Source organism: Phaethon aethereus (assembly GCF_964289735.1).
Source record: "Phaethon aethereus genome assembly, chromosome: 23".
NCBI classification, from domain to species: domain Eukaryota; kingdom Metazoa; phylum Chordata; class Aves; order Phaethontiformes; family Phaethontidae; genus Phaethon; species Phaethon aethereus.
The window spans coordinates 7,247,939-7,270,372 of NC_138599.1; the positions used below are offsets into that span (position 1 = coordinate 7,247,939).

General features: G+C 52.6%; 1 protein-coding gene across 1 annotated transcript in view; it reads left to right on the forward strand.

Annotated features, from left to right (window-relative positions):
* KIRREL3 (kirre like nephrin family adhesion molecule 3) overlaps nucleotides 1-22,434 on the forward strand; it is a gene marked incomplete at its 5' end in the record, with an annotated part of 342,172 nt that overhangs the window by 284,143 nt on the left and 35,595 nt on the right. The window contains 3 exons of the mRNA XM_082010028.1: nucleotides 1,384-1,541; nucleotides 5,028-5,178; nucleotides 10,433-10,538. Coding sequence (XP_081866154.1) covers nucleotides 1,384-1,541; nucleotides 5,028-5,178; nucleotides 10,433-10,538 — 415 coding nt within the window. The remainder of the gene's footprint in view (nucleotides 1-1,383; nucleotides 1,542-5,027; nucleotides 5,179-10,432; nucleotides 10,539-22,434) is intronic.

Here is a 22,434-nt window from a genome sequence, read left to right on the forward strand (position 1 = left end):
GGCTTCCCAATGCTGCCTGGGCCCCAAGAGCTCCTGAAACAGGCCATGAGGCAGCTGGGCAACACATCTATCTGTAGCACGACCTGCACTTGGTCGCCCAAAGGATCTAGCTGGGAAGAGCTAGACTGACAGCTGTACATCTCCATCTTCAGAGCAGGTCTCGGCTAGAGCAGACCCAGTCAGGGTACCAGAGATGAAAGGTCCCCTCTGCAGGATGACAGGACAGCCCCTCTCTCCAGCTGAATTTCCCATCTCTTACCACGCTGGGGGTATTTAGAGATGCCAGGCTTCAAGAGCTGGTCAGAAAAGAGGAGGCCATGCTCAGGTGCCCCTCATCTCCTGCGTTCCTCTTTCCATCCCTCCTTGTCTCTGGCATGAAGCGCTTCCCAACACAAGGAAGACGCCCAGGGGCTGCGTGGTACCAGCAAAGCCACGTCCTGTAACGAGGATGCAGCCTTACACAGGCTGTCAGGCTGAGGTGGTTCCACAGGAAGGTTGAGATCTTAAACGGCTCCTTGACACCCCCAGCAAAATCTGCTTTCACAGGGAGAGGCTTAAACAACTCGCCGTGGTGAGAGGGAGTCGGACCAAACCAGAGGCGTTTTGCAACCGTTTGTGCGGTGAGGCAGCAGCGCAGACTGCGTGAAAGCGACGGGGAAATGGAAGCAGAGCGAGGGAGCGCTTGGGGGTTCCTCCATCCCTCCGTGACGGAGGGCTGGCAAGGGAGCCCTCTTCAAAGGCGGGCGTCTGGAAACCACAGTCCTGATGCCCATAACAAGCTGTTCCCCCCTGAGTGCGATAGGTTAAATTCCAAATCCAGCTCCCCTGCCCTTCTCCTCCAAATCAGCCTCACCTACCTTCCAGTTTGGAGTCAGAGGAACAGGGGTCAGACCAAAGCCCCTCCGAGCCCCATACCTTGTGTCCAGCAGCAGCCAGTTATAGTTGCCCGGGGAGGAATAGAAGAGCAGGGCCAGCAAGCAGGGAAATTTCTTTCAAATACTCTCCATCCTCCCACAGTTTACAGCTCAGGGACATCCTGGGCCAGAGGTGTTCCTGAGTATTTAGTAGCCCTTGGTGGACTTCTCTACCACAGGCTTGGTCCTTCATATTACTGCAAAGCTCAGACAGGCACCTGGCCCGTGTCCCTTCTAAAACTTCAGGCAGTTTCCGCCTCTGTCGTTCAAATGTGGGGCACAGCTTTCAGGTGAGCAGCAAAAGGCAAGCTGGCTATGTGGGGAGATGGGGTTGCATGCTGCCACAGCCACAGCAAAGCCAGCTGCAGAGGTTTGGGAGGTCCCAGGCCAGTCCCAGCAGCTCAGACCCCACAGGTAACTGCAGGAAGCTTGGTTTAATACCATCGTCTCCTCTGCTTTCTCCCTGCAGTTCCTCCAGATGATCCCATCATTATGGGGGGGCCTATCATCAGCCTGAGAGCAGGAGACCCCCTCAACTTGACCTGCCATGCAGACAACGCCAAGCCAGCAGCCTCCATCATCTGGATGCGGAAAGGAGAAGTCATCAATGGAGCCACCTACTCCAAGGTGAGGCAGGATGGGGCTGGGGACATGTCCTGGGCTCTTCCCTTGCTTCAGAAAGGTGTACCGGGCCTGGCACTACTCTCCACACAGCCCCAAAACGTCTAGGGCAGTGCCTTCAGCTCTGCAGAGCTGACTCTCACCCTGCGTCACCCTGACGGAGAGGCTGGGAGGAAAACAGCCAGGAGGACAAAAGTGAGAAACTACAAACTGTCACTGAAACTCTGCTCTCAATCTGGCTGGCGTTTTGTACCCGCTCACAGCTTCCAGCTGCCTGGCATGCCCACTTCTCCCCCCAAAACCCCACCTGGGTGTGGTGTTAATATTGTGTACAGCACCACACAGCCAGCACTGACCTGGCCTTGGCTGTAGCAGAACCTCTGGATCGAAAGGTGGTTGTAGTGATGTGTCCCCTCCTCCAACTGCAATTTTCCATGAGAAATTGTTAGGGTTGTTGGCATTTTTTAATTTAAACGGAAAGCCTTTATTGGGTCATAAAGGAAGACATCAAAGAGCAATCAAGAGTGTACTCAGAATGGGTACCCACATGTTCTCCTGTTTATAGATGCCTGATGTCTGGTAAGTGCTGAAGATTCAGTAACACTTGACATTTCTAATGAAAATTTCTAAACAAGAAAATTTGAGACATAAAATGGGTCAGTTTGCAGCCATTTGTAATGCAAGCAAACTTCAAAGCCAGGAGTCAAAGGCATTCCTCTCGAGCTCCTGAAGACCTTTTAATAAACGTTTCACCCTCTGCTACCCCTGTGAAACCTCCGCCCAGCCTCATTGCAGCAACATCCCAATCTGCTTGGCAAAGCAGAGGAGCCAAAACAGCCTCTTCCTCCTCCTCCTCCTCCTCCTCCCTGTCACTCTGCAGAGCACACTGATACCTCAGCTGAAGCTGAGCTTCTTCCTCATAGCTGCTGGGGGTGAGGAGAAGGGGAAGCTGCCCCATCTCCCTGTGCTGAATGCAAGAGGCAGCACTAATTAAAGCCAGAGAGAACTAACCTCTCCCTCTCTCAAATGAAGTGGAATTAATTAAAATCCAGACCGCTGACACACGGTTGTTTAACAACTTCTGTTCAACCCAAGCCTTCCTCTCCGCTGCAGACTGCTCGGACCTGGCCCCGGGGAGCCAACATTTCAGCCCTTTCCCTTTCAGACCCACAAGTAATGGATATCAGGGAAGAAAGAATGCCCCTCCTTTATTTTTCTTTAAAATATTTCCAACAAAAAATCTGAAGCAAGAGCTTTCAGGTCCATCTCGCGGTGCGGCGCAGAGATTTCTGTGGCGTTTTAAGCAGCTGTGTACTGTTCTGCACGGGGGAAGCATCTTCCCCTTTTCCTGGGGTGAAAGGGACAGTGTTGACTGATCTGGTGATGTTGAACCTCAGTTTCTCCCGATTCACTGGAGATTTTCACGAGGCCCTGCCACAAATGCTTCCCTGCCAGGAGCAGGGAAGAGTGATGCTCTGGGGCCAGGCATGCACAGCAGTGGTCAGCCAGCACCAGAGCTTGTCACCTCAAGCACTACAGCCCCCACACATGCATGAGAAACTTCAGTTTCAAGTTAAGACTTGACCATTTTTGTGACTGTCTTAACCTTGTGAAATGAAAAAAGAAAAACACCCTTCAGAAAAACTAATGGCCAGTTTTAGCCTTTTTTTTGAATGGGAGGTTCTGATTTTTGGGGTCTGAGAAACCTTTCACTTTTGAGGTTCCCTTTAAGATCATTCCTCAATTTTCCTCTTTCTGCTTTTTCAGTAAAACTAAAACCTAACGCAGATTTCATTTGATCCAGATATTCCAGTCAACCAAGAAGAAATACTGTTCAGGTTACTGATTGCCTGAAACCATTTATACTGAGTGATAATTTCTTTGTTTCTCTGAATTTCCAATCCACCTACTGATTAATATGCAGCCCCCCTGCAATCACAGCCAGGCAGTACAGAACAGCCATCGCTGACCGAAAACCCTCATAGTGACCCTGATCCCTATTGAAGGGGCCAGGGAATGGTCCCTATAGCCACAGGGGTTATTGCAGGGCCCTGTAGGGTTTGCAGGCTAACCCAAGATCAGGGGCATTGTGGCGGGGAAGGTCCTGCACAGGCTTAGAGTTCCCCACATCCTCAGCACCAAAAGCGGGGCTGTTCCACAAGGGAAGGGCACACAGGGCAGCATCCTTACCACCAAGGGCACAGCACCAGCACTAGAGGAGCGGAGCAGGTTTGGTGGTCATAGTAGAGTCAGCCAAAGTCCATAGTGATGAGGCAGCTCTGAGGTCAATCCAAAAAATCCAATTCACATCATCAGACCCAAAACAAAGCCTGAGCTGGAGCTTAAATACGGCTCCTGGGGCTATGGGTGGAGGGCGCTTGGGTAGAGGTTCCCAGATAAGGTTCACTGGGGAAATTCAAGACTGTTGGTGCACTTGGGCCCTGATGATCACATACTAATAGGTCTTGGTCCTGTTTCTCCCCAGCTTCTGGGCTGATTGTGGTGACAATTTCTCAGCACCATTCCTTGTCTAGTGCCTGGCAGAGGCACAAATCTATATGCCTAAGTACTGTCTCACGATGAACCCAGGTAGTGAAAGCTGCCATATGTTTATAATTCAATAAAACATGTGCTATCATTTTGAGGAGGAAACTTGAAGGATACAGACTTAGAGAGAAAAACTGCCTGGCAGGGTCCAAAATACATAGTTATGGGATGGGTGTATCCGTGGGCATTTACTGCCTTTATCAGTGGCTGGGAAAAGCTGTACCATTTCTGGTCCCCAGAGGATTTTGATAAACCAGAGAGGGCAGGGCACCGTGGTGGAAGTCAAAGTCAGGTAAGTCCAGGGAAGAAACAAGGTGCCAAGGCTGAGCAGATAGAGCTGGTTAACCACTGCTGTACCAGGCTTGAGGTTTTGGATCTCCAGCATCCTTGGGTGTCCATCACAGTGATCACCAGCACGAGGTGAGCCAGAGTGGTGATGATTTACCATGGCCTGGTCTGGACCACTGCATGGCAGCCAGGGACCCGTGGCCAGGATCAACCCTGTGCCGCTGCCAGCCGGTGTCACCACTCGCTGCTGTGCAGAGTGGCCCGGGCAGGTTTTCGCACTTGCCTGGCATCGGCGCAGAAGGTGACAGCAGGTTCAGGGAGCTGGTTCCCCTATCCTGTCCCCAGCTCCCTCTTTGTGGGACGATGGGTGACATGTATCTGGCTGGAGCTGTGGTTCCCAGGTCTAGGCACAGCAGGGCTGGAGGGGAGCAGATGGGAGTTAAGTGCCCAATTCCCAGGGAAGTGCAGTGGAATTTGTCTCTGCTGTTCCCCAAAGGCTGCTTGGCAGGTTCCAGCCAGAGGAACTGTTATTGCAGAGAGCACTGCTTGGCCGAGAATCTCGTGTGTGTGCAGAGCCTGGCACGGCTCTCGGCCAGGGGAAGGGGCCCCTCTCCTGTAGGAAACTGCCTTTTCTCATCTCTATTTCGCCCCCCCCAGACGCTTCTGCGTGACGGCAAGAGGGAGAGTATCATGAGCACCCTTTTCATCGCCCCCTCCGACATTGAGAACGGGGAGAGCATCGTCTGCCGCGCCACCAACAAAGCCATTCCCAGCGGGAAGGAGACGTCCGTCACCATCGATATCCAGCGTGAGTACACGGCCAGTACATTGTGATCCACGCGCGTCTGACTCCAGTGAGGAGCGGGATGCTGGGGTTTAGGGGTTTCCCTTTACTGGGGTTTACTGATATATTAATACGGTGAAGTCAGGGACAAGAGATCTCATCTCCCCTGAACTCCCTGGGGCACCAGACAGAAGGAACACCCATGGGGAGAGGCTGCTTCCCAGCTTTTGCACCTTGTGTCCGTGGCTCTGAGCGAAAGCAGCACCAGCCGCCATGCTCTGGGTGGCTGGAGTGCATTGAACGTCACCTGTGTGCCCTGCTCCAGGCCTCTGGGCTCTCCGTTTTGGCTGGGCAAGCAGCATCTCTGGGCACAGCCAGTAGTAGAGATAAGGCCCGTTAAGATTTTCGGTACAAAAACACGTTTCCAGTCTTGCGTGCTGTTGAGTGGTAAGTTTTTTTGTATTGTTCTCCACTGAGATAGCACATTAGACACCTAATCGGTGGGAAGTCTCCCCCCGTGAAATACAGCTCGTGTCAGTCACCATCCGAGGGGCGCAGGTGTGTGTCGGGAGCAGCATCGTTCACCCTTCAGCGTGAATCCATGAAGCAACATCTTCCTTCCTCAACAATACACGTTGCACAGATCTCTTCCCTCCTCCTCTGCAATAGCTGCTGCTCTCGGGTTCATCCTGACCTCCCTCCAGCCAGGCTTCATTTGCACACACAATTCCTGCAGCTGTATTTACCAACAATTTGCAAATGCAGGGTGTTCAGTATTAGCATGCCAGCTGCTTTCCAGAGTCCAATTAAAACTGGCTGAACAAACTCAAGCACAGCAGAAAATTCACCATTTAAGACTTCCAGCTTTTGCTGCCGGAAGATTAACCGGCTCTTGGGTCGCTGGATAGCGTGTCCTGACAGAACCGGCCAGATAAAATGAGATAATAGCATGGGTTATTTCACAGCCAGCAAACAGTTACAATAGCTAGAGACGCACACGCGTTTTCACAAACAACGCAAAGCCAGAGACATCATTACACTGTGCTGTACAGTGCGGGGCAGGAGACGTGAGCTGAATCCCTGAACCTGATGGCATCTGCTTTGAAAAGAGAAAGAACACCAATTTCCACTCCGAGCCATTAAATAATCCATGCTGCGAAAGTAATAATAATAATATCCTATCCAGCTATTAAAAGTGTGTTGTTCTTAATGGGGTCTAATGAGGATATCAATTTCCCAGTGCTGGATGGGTGATGGAGGGATAGGAAATACCAAGCTGGATTAACCAGCCTGCAGTGGGGTGGATTTTGTCCCGGATGCATGAGCCTGCTCTAGCTGCTGCCCAGTCCATTCGGCTTCGCTCCCAACCTGGCAGGCAATTGGCTGCTTTCCCTTTGTGAAGGGCTAAAGATACTGTTCTTCAGCAAAAATTATCTGGGCCACTCGTTCCTCCTGCGGAACCGTCCCGGGAAGGCTGGCTGCAAAGGCAAGGCTGGCTGCATAGCCCTCTGCATCACCTCGGCGACGAAAGGAGGTCCTTCCCGTCTTCTTCCACCATCCAGCAGAGAAGCAGCACCTTGGGGGAAAAGAGAAGTGGTGTCTGCAAGGATAAAGAGGGATAAGTTGTTGCTGGTAAGCTTTCGCCAGCCCTGCACAACCTGCTGCATTTCACCCTGGAGTCTGCACATCACCTCCACGGTTCACACCGTAGCAAACGTCGCCCAGCTGCAGGGTTTCAAACCCTACAAAAAGACACGGCCTTGCAAATAATCCCAGGGAACCAAAAATAATCCCTCGCAGGAGGCAGCAGCCTGGTAACTCTCTCCTCCTGCTTTCATTTTCTTTTGCAACTCAAAAGAGCATCAAAAATGCTCACGCTCAGCCAAGGAATGCCAGGGTGGGGGTTATTTCCGAGGCCGGGTGTATGCACGTGGTGGGAGAGAATATCCTCTTTCAGCTGATGCAAAGCTGAAGTTTGGTTCCCATCAATCTCCTGCAGGCACTGCCTGACCGTCTTAGCAGTAATGAAATAGCTGAGTCATAAAACCCTTCCCTTCAAAAAAAAAAGGGGGGGGGAGAAAAAAAGGATCTGAAAAAAACCCCCAGAGCAGGGTCTGTAATGGAAACACTAAGCGACTCCAGCTGGAACATCTGTTCAATGTGATTTCCGTTCCACCAGCCACATCAAAGTCAGCCTCCTGTGAGTTACGCACCGAACATCGCAAGTGGGATTAAAATCGTGTTTAATAGTTTGATATGCCATAAACTATTTATACTGCTGGAGCCCAGTGGCTCTATGGAAATGCACATCCAGCGTGCCGGGATGGGGAGGAGCAGGGTTATTGCTCATCCGAAGCCATTTGCTCCAAGCCTCTGCACACACATGTGCAGTTTCTCATTTTTACACCTTTTTTTTTTTTGTGGCAAGAAGGGATTTGACTGCTTCTGTACTTTTTGTAGGAGGTGGGAGTAGGAGAAAGAAGGTGGAGGGTCCGTGGACCAGGGTGGTGAGGAAACCGAGGGCCGTGGTTGGAGGGTCTCCAGCTGCGTTTATCCTCGTAGCGCTGGAGTATTTAATTCCCTTTTGCGCATCCCACTGGGGAGTGTGAAAGCCCAGAGCTGAAGAGGCATCTTAGTCTGCTTCCAGCTCCTCGTTCCTGCTGATTTGGCCCACAGGCTGCGTTTGGATTCAGGGCAGAGGTCTAGAAGGGCTTGTCTGGGGTCTGGAGGGGAGAGGAGCATGGAGGGGGGTCTGCACGTGCCCGAGAGGCAGCAGGAGCGCGAGAGCCAGCACGGTGCCTGCGGCCCGCGGAGCTCAGCCCGTGACCCCAGCCTCAGCTCCCGGGTGCTCATTTAGAACAGTGGGTGCTGAGGGGTTCGCTCGGGTGCCTCGCTGGCTGCGCGGCTGGTGAGGAGCGACGCTGGGCCCCCGGCGCGAGCGTGCTGGTGGGGGTACGCGCTACCTGGACGCGAACATTTGCATGCACGCTCTCTTCCCGGCTGCCTGTAGGCTACCTCTATCTCATTCCATCATTCAAATTAATTACAAGAAGCCAGGCAGGAATTATAATTGTAACTGAGTGGAATTACATTCTGATGAGTTACAATTTGTCTCTTTTTTTTTTTTTTTTCCCTTTAAAATACCCCAAAACACGCTCGCACACACAAACCCGCGCTATCCGCTGCCTCGCGGGCAAGCCACTGCAATATTAGGAAGCCCAATCCCATTTGTGAAAGGCAAGATCAAAGACTTTAATTCATTTCCTTTGCTCTTTTTTTTTTTTCTTTTCTTTTTAATCTCCTTTTTTTTATATATTTTGAGTGCAGGAGGGAGCCAGGCTCATTTTAATACAAAGAGGCAGCTCTGTAAATCGAAGGCACAGCTACTAAACCATCAAACAATGGGGAAGCTACTAAAGAGAAGTGTGATTCATACTTAACAAAGGAAGGTGATTAGCTGTTGTTGTATAACAATTGGGAAGTGTCAGGATGCCTGCAAATGAATTAGGAGCCCACTATATATTTCTGGGCTGTTATGTTAGGGAAGCTCATTTATATTCCCAGCTGCGCCCATCTTTATCGTCATTTGAATTGCACATTTTAAAATGAGATTAGGGTAAATTGAAAATACCTATAATTTCCCCGTCATAATTTCCCATCAAGAAGGCAGGTGGCTTTGCTCGCAACAAAGCGGGGCTCTGGCTGGGTAGATAGCGCGGGGCCTCGCGCGGAGGGGACGCGGCAGAGGAGGAGGCACTGCAGCACGCCGCCGGCCCGCTGCCTTTCCCTCTGTCCCCAGCCAAGGTCACCGCCGAGGCCACCTCAGAGACTCCCCCTTCGTCCCCAGCTGGTGGCCTCGCTGCAAGGGGCCATCCCGACGCGTCCCGCGCTGGGGAGGGAGAGATGGGCTGCGGTCACCCAGGGTTGCTTTGGGCGCTGTCCTGCTTTCTGGGCACACGGACCTTCGGCTTCCCTCCCCTCCCCTGCAGCTCGCCGGCGCCAGCCCTTCCCGTGCCGTTGCCGCCAGCGTCGCTGCTTCCTCCTCAGCTCCTCGCACACGGGAGGTTGCACCCGTTGCCCTTACCTCTGCGAAGCGGTACCCAGAGGAGCGGTGGCAGTGCTCACGTCGGTACGTTAGAGCCCGTACCCTCCGGGTCTCTCCGGCCGGATGCCGACTTGCGTACGGCGGAAGAAGCCGGCGGAGGGCGAAGCCGGCAGGGAAGCTTTCATCCCCACTAAACACAACGGCACTCCCTGGGCTTGTGTTAGAGCCACGGCTTCGCCGTACCCGAGCCGTAAGTCGAGCGTCGTGCCACCTTCAGCCCTGCGACGCTGACCCCGTTCTCCAGCTCTGGGCTCCGGGATGCCCACCCGCACGTGATGCTAAGGGTAACGTGTCCTATTTTAGGATGTATTTTTGCATATGCTGCATCAGACTCCCACCCTAAGAGCAGGAGAGCCCCTCAGCTGGATCGATGAGCTGCCCTCAGCTCCTCTCCACAGCCCCAACACAGTCTGCAACGAGACGGCTGATTCTTCAGGTGCCTAGAAAGCCTTTCCACAAGGCCATTTCTGTCTGCTTTTGCCCTCAAATGAGGTCCCATCCTTAAAACCTGAAGCTGGAGCTCTAACACCCCCTCTCAGACATCATGAAAAATTAAAACAACTCTGGAGATTCTTATTCCCCATCTAAACATTGCACCCTTTCCTCTTCTCACTTGCTTTCATCGGTTCTCTCCTAAATTTTGTTTGCTGCTAAAGCATTTAGATGCTTATCGTGTAAAAAGAAGAAGAGAAACCGAGCACCAGTTGGAAGAACCGAAAGGCCTGTGACACCAATAAGGACTTGGCAGAGATGATTAGGCTGATGAAAGAGCAGAAATGCCGCTTTCAAGTTAGCGAATAGACAAAAGATCATCATTACGCAGCACGATATTAAATGGGAGCTTTTCAAAGCCGGCGAGTTTTTTTCCTTAAACAGGAATCAGAGCCGGCGTTAACATTTTTGAAGTGAAATGCTACATGGAATGGTGCGCGTGGCTCCCCTGTCTGTCTGTCTTACTGAAGGCCTCCAAGACAAGAGCAGCGTGCGTGACATGAGCCCGTCTAACGAAGCCCTAAACGTTGTATCACAGCGTCAAGGAGTCTCAGGGCTTTTGCCGTGCTTTCTCACAACCAAATTTTGCTTTCCAGCCTCAGAAGCCTGGCGGGCAGCGGGCAAGGGGGTGCCGCGCCGCGTTGTCCGGTCACTTATGGGCTTGTCCCTGTTTCTTCGCAGATCCACCCCTGGTGAACTTGTCCGTGGAGCCGCAGCCAGTCCTGGAGGATAACACTGTCAAGTTCCACTGCTCCGCCAAGGCCAACCCTGCCGTCACCCAGTACAGGTAAGGCGGCTGCCCCGCGCGCTGGCACCGCGCATCTCGCTCCAGCCCTCTGCCAAGAGCTTCCCACGCTCCCCACCGGGCGAAGTTATTTCCTCCGGGTGACCCAAGAGTGCTCAGCAGCTCTGGCTGCAGTTTCTGGTGGCTCTTCCACTTGCCTCCGTGTTTATTGCTGCTTGGCGGTTGTTCTAGCTCATCCGCGTGGCCTCTGCTGTCCTCCGGCCAGGGGATGCGACGGCTGGAGCCAGACACAGCCCCTGACCCGCGGAGCAGCGGAGACCTGCTGTGGCACGGTCCTCTCCCTAGCGTTCCCGCTCCGATGGCTCCCCGACGCTGCTCCTGCCTTGATGATGCTGTTACGTGTCGAGAGGCTCCGACTGCCTCTGCGTTAGGCCGTCTGCTGCGTTTTGCTGCATGCAGCAAGTCCTCGGTCAGAGATTCATTGGCGCTTTGGAGTGGATTAAGAGGCCTGGCTCCAAGCTGGCGGAGCCATCTGTTTGGGGACATAACGAGCAAAGCGCGCCGAGTGAAAAGTCTATTACGGGAAAATTCCTGGGGTTTTTTTTTTTTTTTGCATACTCTTTTCATGGTTTGAACAATACAACTCCATTGCCGACTCCGTGTAACCCTTAAGCAACCACCGCAAGCCTCTCTAGCCCCAGCGGCGTGGAGCAGAGCTCAGAAAGGGCCAGAGCGGAGGTGCCTGGGCTGGGGACGTGGCGGGGTACGTACGGCAGCACTGCCTGCACCCCTGCGCCGCGGCAGTCCCAAGCCTCCCTTGATCAGTACTCCTCAAGAAACTGCAGGGATTGACCAGTGGGACTCCAACCATGGCCGTATCCTGCAACGTGGGGGTTGTTAGCGCTAGGAAACACCCTTTCCCTCAAAGGTTTCTCAGTCTGAGCTGGCAAAAATACAGGTATGGGAAGTGGGGTGGGTTGTCGTCGCCCTTTGGGAGAAGAGAGCGTGCTGCTCAGGCTCCTGGCGCCGGCTCTTGGTCAGGAGGGCCTGTGTCTGAGCCAGTCTGGGGAGGTTTCACAGCCATCAGGTAACACCTCCGTCCCACCGCTGCAATCAGCCGCTCGTCGCTCCTGCCTCGAAGTTACGAGCGTGCACACACAGGCAATCAGTTCTGGTTTTGCAACGGTGTCAGTTGATAATAACAGAGGAGGCACCTCCGGGGACAGGTTACCACGACCCGCCTCTTGTTAGGCTCGTACAGCTTAATTAGTACAATCGAGTTCGCTGGTAGGAACGATTCCTTCCGGCTGGATACCTGCTATCAGCACAACAAAGCAATAATTGCGTTCCTAGTTACACAGAGGAGTTATTAATTTGAGAAGTCAATTAATGTCAAAGATACAAATAGCCCTGTTCTCATATTTACAGTTAGGAGGGAAACGAAGTGCGTGACGATCTGGGTGAACATCCCGTGTAGGTCTCACGCCGTGATTGATCCTGATACAGTCGAAGGCAAAACAACCCCCTTTGGCTGAAGAACCAGCTGGTGGCAAGAGCCTGGCAAAGTTTCTGCTCCAAAGACGGGGCATCTGGGCTGGTCCTCGGCCACAGGGGCTTCCACATCGCCCCTGAACCCGCGCTGGGCTGATGCCCTGCACGGTGGAGCAGCCCTGAAGGTTCCCGTCCGGGCTTTCTCCTCCCTCGTGGGCGTTTCCACCCTCTGGGTACGTGGCTCTCCCCGGCCAAAACAACGCCGGGTTGCTTTTCTCCACCAAATAGCAGGCGGACCCGCCGCGCTTCTCCCACCTTTGGTGCCGTCACGTTAGGACGGGGTTTTTCGGTCGCCCACAGCCCTCTTCTGTCCTCCTCGCCCATCCCGAGGCCACGTGTCTCGTCACCTGTCCTGTTGCCTGAGCATTGGGATTTCTGCTTTGCTGCAAAGTGCTTCGTGATTCGTTTCGTGATGGACTTTACTATCAAAACTAATTGCACATGTCTTGCAGGAGATGCTTTCTCGTAAAAGGGATTTTTTTGGAGGAAAAAAAAAAGAGGCATGAAAAATTCAAGCACTTTAGGTTTCTCATTTCTTAAGTTCCCTTCAACGTGTTGACATCACACAAGGCTTTTTTCCTACCAACTGTGACAAGCAAACAGGATTCAGCAGCGCTCAGCGGGGCTTCCTTCCTCCTGATGGCTCTGATTGATTGGGGAGGGATTCATTTCCCTTCCAAAAGATCCCAAAGCTCTTCACTAGCTATGTAAAGGCGGCAGATGTTTCGGCACCAAAGCTTGGAGTCCTCCGGAGCGGGACGTCCCAGGAAGGACCCCCCTGCACCTCGCCACTGATTAGGAGGGAAGGTGGGTGAAGGGCTGGGATGGGTAAAGGCCCAGGACTCAGATACTTGGAGGTGTGAAAAAGCAGAACATGAGCGCGGTGTCATCCCCAGGGCCACTCAGGACCCCGTCACTGGTGAAAATGAACTTATTCTGCCTTAAAAACAAACAATAGAGAGAAAGTGTGATTTTTTTTTTTTCTCCCTGGGGAGAGAACCACTCTACTATATCTCCTATGGCTTCCTTCATCCTCAAATAGAGATACCAGATCTTGGTCTTGAGCCGACATTTATTTTTAATACCTCCCAATATGTTTGTCAGTAAACAGCCCTGAACACAAAGGAAGAATGTCTAAACAACATAAATCCCCTTTTCTGGGCATAAATCCACAGCCAGCTCCGCAGGGCCATCCCTGCTTCGAAAAGCACGAGCAAACTGTCACCTTCACTTCCTTCGTTAGGGTGGTAAGGGAAAAGAAGCAAAATTCAACAGAATTTCCCAGGAGACTAAAATCTCCTTCTGCCCCACCCAACACCCCATAGAGGACATAGCTTTGATGAAATCAAGGCAGCTGCTTTGGCCTTAAGAGGTTTTCTTTGTGCTCTCTTACATATATGTGTGGTTCTTAATGCAAGGAAACCTGGTTAAAAGGAGACGTCGGAGCAATCCACTCCCAGAGCCGGACTGGAAAGTTACAGCCTGCGCCACATCTTGTCTTCTGGGGGGATTTGATGACATTTTGTCAAAATTGACAGGTTTCCACAGAACGTTTGGCCACAGTGGCATTTTCTAACCGGAGGCAAAGCCACAACGCCTCCACCCTAAAATTTGCTGGCGTCTCATGGTGTTGGGGGTGGGCTGGGGCAGGGGGGTCCTTTGCTGGAGACACGGTTCCTCTGCTGCTCTTTTTAGCTGAGGACACCCAGCAGCTGAAGCTGGAGCTGAGATCCCAATCCTCCTCCCTCGCTGGCAGCCGCGACAGCTCCACGACGAGGAGCGTCTTTGTCCCCAGAAGGGTTTGTTCGCCCGCGATGTCACCTGGGCTGTCACTCGCTTTTGGACGTGGGACAGGCCAGTGTCACCAAAAGCAGGCGGGAGGAGTCGGGCAGGGCGCTGGCGAGGCGTCGCAGTGAGGCGTGAAGGGGGTTTTTTTGGCATAGGGATGAATTAAAGAGCAATCTTTGCACAGAACATGTCCTGTGGCCTCTGTAGGGTCTTGTACCCCACCTGGCCCGGGTTTATCCCGTCTCCGCCTGGGATCATCTTCCCTTTGCAGCCAACGAGCCGCTCAGCCCACCGAAACGCTGCTCCTTGCTGCTGCCGGCGCAGCATCTTCTGCTGGAGAAAGGCTCGAGGGGACCTGGGCTGCTTGGTAGCACCTCCGTGGATGTGTCCCCGTCTACTCTAGCACCATGAACATCGGGCTGAAAGCCCAAAGAGGCTCCCTGGTGTCCCCACCGCCTCCAGCCGCTGCCTGCCTCTGCCAGCTCGCCGGCAGGCAGAGCGTCCCGCAGCCACGGCGCCAGGCTGGGGCGGCAGCGGCAGCACCAGGCAGCGAGCACTCGTGCGGGCAAATCGCACCGCCTCGTCTTCCGCTAATAACGCGTCCGCCTCTCGGTGGACGATCCTGGGATGGGGAGGGGGGAGTTCAGGAATTTACTGACTTTCTTTTGCTGCAAGCAAACGGGCAAGAAAGGGAAAGGGAGAGAGAGTAATTAGCTGTCGCCGTTGTTCTGCCACCTGTGATGGCGGGTAAAATTAATGGAAAGCAACAGAAGTCGGGGCTACGTGAACCGACTCACAACCAGGCCTCCCCTTTGCTCACTTCAGATCTCTCTATTTGCCAATCTTCTCTTGGCTTTTGATGTCTGTTGTGTGTCTGTGGGGTGTTTTTTTGCTGTTATTATTTATCACTTGCAGTACGAAAGAGAATCTTGAAAGCGGCAGAAGAAAATGGGGAGGTTTAATATTGCAAGAGGCAGAGTCCCTCAGCCTTTTGGGCTCCTCCGATGATGATTATTTTCGCAGAGCGATGGGGGGTTGGTGCAGGGAGGGCAGCAATACATATCTCACTCTCGCGCTCTCACCGCAGGGCTCGCAGAGCCCTTTGCAAATAACGTTATCTTTGTAGTCACGGAGGTGGGGGGACATTTCGAGCCACCCTCCAGCATCAGCTGCAGTTCTGGGGACCATTGCACTTCCAAGATAAGGCCTAGGACTGATGGACAGACAGACAGACGTGGAGGAAAGAGAGAGCTATCCCTTCCCAGCTGCTGCAAGGCGTCTGGCTCTGGCGTTGAGTTATGGCAGCCGTGAACAAGGCGCGCTACTCTCCGTAATCGCGTGGGACATCGCAGCCGAGGCTGCAGCAGAAGCAGCGGTCAGGCGGAGCTGGGAAGCATTTATTTAACAGCCACCCAAGGATGGTGCTACACCACTTCTTTCCCATCCTACAGGAGAAGGGGGGTCGCATTTTGTGTGGTCCAAGCAAGCTCCGCTTGCCCCTGTTGGGCTGAAGCTGAAGGTGCCACCTGCCCAAATATTGGTGAAGGTCTTCCTGCATCAACCAGCTTGGTGAACTGCAGCTGCAGGTCAGGACTCGAGCCACGCCGTCCTCCTGGATCGCAGGGTGCCTGGGCAGGCTGCGCTGGAGCTCGGAGCCAGCCCGCAGCATCCCTTTCGTCGGCCTCACCGTCATCGCTGACGCGCCGCGTGGCTCGGCTTGCAGCAGGAGCGTTGTTTGTTCGCTCAGTGGGCTCCGGTCTGTAGAAAAGACCTTCTTGTTTGGTAAACGCTATTTTATCTTTGAACCAGCGGCATGCTGTCACTCATCAAATATTAATCCAAACTCAACTGCTTCTTAAAGAGGTTTTCGTCAAAGGTGGTGGGGCTCAAACACACCGATGGGAGACAGCGTCCTAGCCTCCCTCCGCCTTTGCGCAGGGGAAAACTGAGGTGACTTGTTGCTGTTGCGAAGGGGCAACAACAGGGAAGAGACCCGGTGCCAGGCCCCTTCCTCCAGGCTGCTCCATGGGGTCCTGGCTCTGGTTGGGGTGCAGGGTGGGCATTTCCCACCCAGCCCCAGGGAGACGTGTGGATGAAGAGCCCAACTGCCTTCGGGAGATCTCCTGTCTCCGAGGATCGTACATCATATCCAAGTACAGGTCTGTGAGTATTTTGGCTGATGGTCTTGGGGGAGAAAGTGGCAGATTTGTTGGGCGTCAGGCAGGTATGGAAAAATTGCACCTGATATCAAGGGCCTCTGAGAAGAGATGGAGAAAATAACAATTCACATCAGCTGTTCCTTGGCCTGCCTATCTTACACTGTGCCATCTCAGAGGCATTCGTTCCATGGAGACACATTCCCATATTTTGTTTTAACAAACCCAGAGGAGAAGTTCCAACTCCACAGAGCATTGCCGCTCTTTTTACTTCAGGTCTCATCTGCACAGTTCTGGGACCTGCTGGCATCTTACCAGACTTATTCATGAGACGTTTCAGGCTGCCACAGAGAAGTCAAGTTCTCTGAGAGCGCATGCCCCGTGTCCTGCTGGAAACAGCACTGCCACGGCTTGGAAGTTTGCTCAGACGCTTGAACCCGCTCCCTTGTGGCTTGGCATTGCTTTGCTGCATGGCAAAGAGCCAGTCGATAAGAGTGCATGCTGCTGGGTGACATCGGGTGGGAGAGAAGCAAAGCCAGGAGCATTGGAAGACTGGGAGAGCCTTATCAAAGGGACCAGGAATGGAGGAGGGGATGAGCAGATGGCCAGCCGTTGCTTGGCTGGGGTGGACCGTCGCACCTTCACTGTCCCAGTAAACGTGGCTGGCTGGACCAACTGATTCCTAGAAGCACATCCATCATCAGTCAGTCATGGGCTCAACACAGACACCCAGCCTCACCAAAACAGATGCCCAAGGCAAGAGAGAAGAGACAGCGCCTGCCCTGGGCATTATAGAAGAGGAGGAAGCTCGGAGTAAAGGTCAGCAAGTTGTTGATTTGTGTGCGGTACCCACAGATTCCCATCCTTGATTCCTCATGCTCACTCCTCAGGGATCAGACCTGTTCGGATGGGGTCCCCCCATGCCAGAGGGCTGCCCCCAGGGATGCATCCAAAGCAGGATTCGAGTGAAGGGAGTCAGCCCCCATCTCCAGGCAGTGAGGACAGCTGGGCTGCATCCCATGTGCATCCCATTTCGACTGACCATGATGAAGCCACATGCTTTATCTGCAGAGCCAAGGAATTTGGGTCTTAGGGAAGGAAGAGTCTTGGGAATTGTTTCCTGCTGCCAGGACCATTGAACAGAAGGAGAAATCACCCCAGGCACTGGGAGCAGATGTGTCTCTTCCAGCGAGCTCTCCATAGCTCCGTCACTTGGTCAGCTGGGCTTCTGGATGTGCACAGCATCTCTGTCCCGGGTGAATCACAGAATCACAGGATCATTAAGGTTGGAAAAGACCTTCAAGATCATCAGTCAAACCGTAAAACCAACACCACCATGCCCCCTAAACCATGTCCCAAAGCACCACATCTACACGTTTTTTGAACACCTCCAGTGATGGTGACTCCACCATCTCCCTGGGCAGCTTGTTCCAGTGCTTGACCGCCCTCTCTGTGAAGAAATTTTTCCCAGTATCCAGTCTAAACCTCCCCTGGTGCAACTGGAGACCATTTCCTCTCATCCTATCGCTGGTTACTTGGGAGAAGAGACCAACACCCACCTCACCACAACCCCCTTTCAGGTAGTTGTAGAGAGCGATGAGGGCTCCCCTCAGCCTCCTCTTCTCCAGACTGAACATCCCCAGTTCCCTCAGCTGCTCCCCATCAGACTTGTGCTCCAGACCCCTCCCCAGCTCCGTTGCCCATCTCTGGACACGCTCCAGCACCTCAACGTCCTAAGGGGACAAAAGGCCGGGGGAAGGCGTACTTGAAGTTTAATGCTCTTCCAGTTCACCAGAGTTGTCCCTGCCTCTTCCGTTGAGCTGCCGCAGAATACGTTCACAGATCCTAGGCTGTAAAGGCCAGCAGGGATTATTGGCTCATCGGAAGCTGGTGCAGAGGTTCAGGGTGACTCATTTCATTGGCAACTTTTGGCAGAGAAGTGGCAAATGATCTATTTAATGGACGCGCCTGGCGCTGCCTGCAGCCAAGCCATAGCAGTGGCCGTTTTCCCTGTTCTGGCACTGTAAGACCTGAATATATTTTAACATGAAATTCAGATGGCTTTGAAAAATGCCTCCTGGGATTTGGTGTGTTTGGTACATTGCTTGCTTCCTTCTGCCCGTTCGTAAAAGGCCCAGAATAAAAGTGAACATCCTCCCCTGTACCCTGCATTCCCCAGAGCTTCTGATCACTGAGACCACTACCTAACTGGCATATTTTTTGTCTCCCCGGTAGTCTCTGCCAAGGAAGGGGGATCTGCAATATTAAGCTCTTATTAAATGGCAATCACATCTCTATTAATATTTAAAAGAGACCGTCAAAGGTTTGAAACACACTGCAGCAGCCAGCGACCGCAGACAAGGTCTGTGGATGCATAGGCATCCATCAGGAGCAATCCATCCATCCATCCATCCATCCATCCATCCGTCCATCCATCCATCCCCCATGTCCATCAGGCTCAGTGTCCCACTTGCAGGGAAAAAATACCCGGACGTCTCTGCTGGGGACTGCAAGGGGACCCCGGGCAGCCCCGCACGGCCCCGCAGAGCCTCGGGGGTCGCTGCTGGCCGGGAGGCTGCAGGGAGACGATGTGCGGAGCAGCTCAGCAGACGCCTGGTCCAGGCAAGAGGCATCTGGGTGGAAGAGCCACTCAGGTTTTGCAGCCGTTTCTTGGCATGCGTAGGACCTTTTCCCACCGAACCAGCTCCCTGCTTCAGTCCAGCTTGGGGAAAGCGCTCATTTACACCAGTGTGCCGGCTCTCCGTGGTTTTGCTGCCTTCCTCCCCCCTGCTCCCATCTGCTCCTTCCTCCTCCGACGGCCGAGGCTGCCGTCTGTCCAGCGGCAGGACGCTGCGAGTCCATATGCTGTCCCTCGGCAGGGCTGTCGCCTCTCCCGCTGCCTCCCGCAGCCAGACTCGGCAAGGGAGGCAAGAGAAGCCGGCGCGGGGACGGGGCCCGCAGGCATTTCGCAGCAGCAACGGAATAAATCTAATTTATAGACATAGCAAAACGCAGCTAAAGCAAGAGTTGAAGTGAATGCAAAGCACACAGAGGTCTCAAGTTATCGGCACTGTAACATTTTTCCTGACTATCTCTGTTTTCCTGCCCGGGTTTTTCTTTGTAGCTTCCTCCCAGACAACTGGACCTTTGCTCTGAAGTGAAAATGAAAGCTGGGGAAAGAAAAAAATAATGGGAAATGAATTCTTCAGATCTCCTTCGTGATGCATCAGCCCCATCTGCCAGCTCCCTCTGACAGCGAAGCGTGGCTGGGTGGCAGGCGGATAGGGAAAGGCAGGCTTTAAAAAAAAAAAAAGTAGTAAAATAAAAGGCATAGATATCCCTGCAGCTGGGAAGCGAGGCTGGGCTGCCGGGGGGGCTCCGCCAAGGCACGTGGCTCCAGGTGAGACTGGGAAGATGAGACTGGAAGAGCCTCCCTTCGCTCACGGGGGTGTGAGGACGGGGAAATTTGTCTTCCCGTTCCCGGGCTTGTCAGGGTAATGGGAGCAAGCGGGTGGGAGATGCTTGGAGGCAGCTCGAACTAATTAGGAGACGAGAGAGAGTCTGATGGCTGGAAAGGGGAAAGAAAAGGAGGGGGTGAAGGAAAGCGCTTTGTGCTCTTGAGCACCGCTCCCTGGTGTGGGAATGATTAAAGGTACCAAATTAAATGAGTGATGAAGCAGCCAGCCCAAACTGCTGTGTTGGACGGAGCCTCTCCAACGGAGGGTGTGGCGGAGGGGGTTTGCCGGCATCTTTCGGGAGGGCTCACTGAAACATGGGGTGCGCCGTGGTTGTGGCCATCCCCAGCCAGCCAGGACCACCAGCATGCCGTTGGGCAGGAGTTGGCAGCCTCACAAGTCTTCAGGACTTCATCCGTGCTCTGCAGCTTCCCAACGTCGGAGTGAACTCCAAAGCCTCCCATTTCCAGCAAACTCTGCACCCAGATCCCTGGGTGCTATCAAAGACCTTGCGGTTTACTACCGAGCAAAGCTGCTAATGCTTCTTTTAAACATCTGTAGGGTTCAGGGAGATCTGAGGGTTGTGTTTTCCCAGACTCATTGGTCTCCTCTCCTTCAAGCCAGGCTCGTGGTGACTGGGAAGGGAGCATCGTTGGCTCCTCTAGCCCGATCTCCTCTCCCTTTGCAAGGAGAGGTGGCAGCTTCTCAAGCCTAATTTAGCAGTCTTTAATCTGAGTTATTCCAAACCACACTTGCCACTTCCTTCATGCCTTCCCGCAGGATGATGGGCTGATTTCACAGAATGAAAAGCCTTAAGCAAATCTTGTCACACAAGAAAATTGATTTTTCAAAACTGACTTTTACAAGATTACTGGTGTTTTTTTCCCCTCATCTTTTTTCTATATCATTCCCTTCCAGTCTCACGAGGTGGCTTCAGATCTAAGGAAATTAGAGATGCTGTGACTAAATTGAAAATGTAAAGAGGGGTAGAAGGAAAAAAAAAAAAGACACCCAGCACTCAGCACCTCCTCTCCTGCTGCCTCTGAAAGATATGGCCGCGTGTGCTTGTACTTGTGAAGTAGCAGAGATGCCTCCTTCCCCTCTCCTGCTGCCATAACCTCCATGCGATGTCAGGAGAGGGGCTGTCAAAGGGTTATGCCGGCATCTCACAGGGAACATCCCCTGATGGGCATTCCTTGGTGATCCCAAGCTGGATCACAGGGGTTTTTTCTTTCTCTCCCTCAATCCTTACATTTTATTTTCTCTTTTGGAAGAAAAAGAGCGTTTCCTCCTGCTGCTCAATTCGGAGACATCTCAGTGTGTTTCGTTAAAAAAAGAAGAGAGAGGAAGAGTTGCCTTGAAGTCATTTCAGACAGCTTAGAATATGCTAAGCTTTTGTGTTTCTGCGCTATAAATAATGAATCCTCTTACAGCTTCTGATTTGAGAAAGACGTTGATTTAAGAGGCCTTCAGCTCTGAGGTTTTTCTGCTTTCGTGCCCGAGGGCAGGGAACATGAGCAGGGACAAGCAAGGTGTGAATGATGAGGCAGGGTGTGCAAGAAGGACCTGGGATGGGGACAGGAGTTGCACCCACCTCAGCCCTGCAGGTGCTTTGCTAAAGCATTTACATCTTGATTCCCTTTTTGCTCCTTTGTCACAGTTTTCAGGGGTTAGAAGAGGGTTTAACTGGAGGACGAAGGTGTTAGCATCTACTTCTCTCCCTGCCACTGTCTCTGCTCCAGTAAACTGGTGGTGATTTGGTGATTGCAGTGGGCATCAGTTATTGTTCATTTGACTAATTCCCCGAACAGCGTCCTTGGAAATGTCTCTGCTGAAAAGAGCTGTCGGGATAGCTACAAAATACAGGCCAACATGCGTGGCATGAGTATGAGAAAATCCAGTGGACCCTGGTGTCCCAAAATAAACCCACTGGGTCCCGATGGCCCCCAGGAACATGTGTCCTGGCAGTTTCCCCAGTACACATGACTGGTCTTGGACACTGGCAGTCAGAGGGCTCATCCTGCCACGTGTAGGCTGTTGGCGAGTGGATCCGCTGCTGAGCTTGGGCAGATTTCGCACGGGCTTGCTCAGCTGGGAAGCTGGCATGCTTGTTTGCGGTAGGCAGCGCCCAGCCTTGCAAAGCCCGTCCCAGAAAGACCCGAAAGGGATTCTGGTGTCATCCAGCATCAGATCATGGAGCAACTCTGTTAACTTCAGGTCTTGAAGTTATCCTTGGGTTTCTGTTCCTATGCAAACTCTCTGGAAGCTGTTGGCAAATATTAAAGCAAAGGAAAAACGCAAGCTGTTGCCTCTGGATTAGATGGCCATTTGTCTGTAAAGCATCAAGCGATGCTTATTGCTCAGCTTTGCTTTGCTATTGAAGTGTGTAATTACGGACTTAATGATTTTTACTTTTGGAGACTATTTTTTTTTTTTTAAATGCTGTTTCTTGCTGTTTTATACAGAAGTCGATAGATAATTGCAAAGCTCTTATGGGTCAGTCTGTTGTACCAGCATGTAGCCGTGTTTCATCTTGACATGGCTGAGAAGAGCAGTGTTGTTACCAGGGTGGTATAAGGAGATTCAGGAGGCTTGGCCAAGAACAGGGACTTGAGCATAAGTTCGGGGACGGATGGATGGATCAATGGACGGTTGGATCGATGGATGGATGAATTTCATACTGAAAAGATGATCTTTTGGTGAGCTTGCAACTTTATTCTACTTCACCTGTTGTTGCCTGTATATTTGCATTAGCACAGAGGGAATGTGTTTCGGGATATGTCATTTATTATTCCTCCTTACGAATTGCCAGATCCCCAAGTTGCTCGCAGTTCAGCCACCGGGAGCCCGTGTTGGATTACACAGAAATCACTGTCCTTGGCATTTTCTGCAAGAAGATTCCCACATAATGAGGACTGAGCCCATCTTCACCTGGGGTGCATGCCTCCAAGCACAGTTGCCTCCGTTGATAATCCTAACTTGAATCAT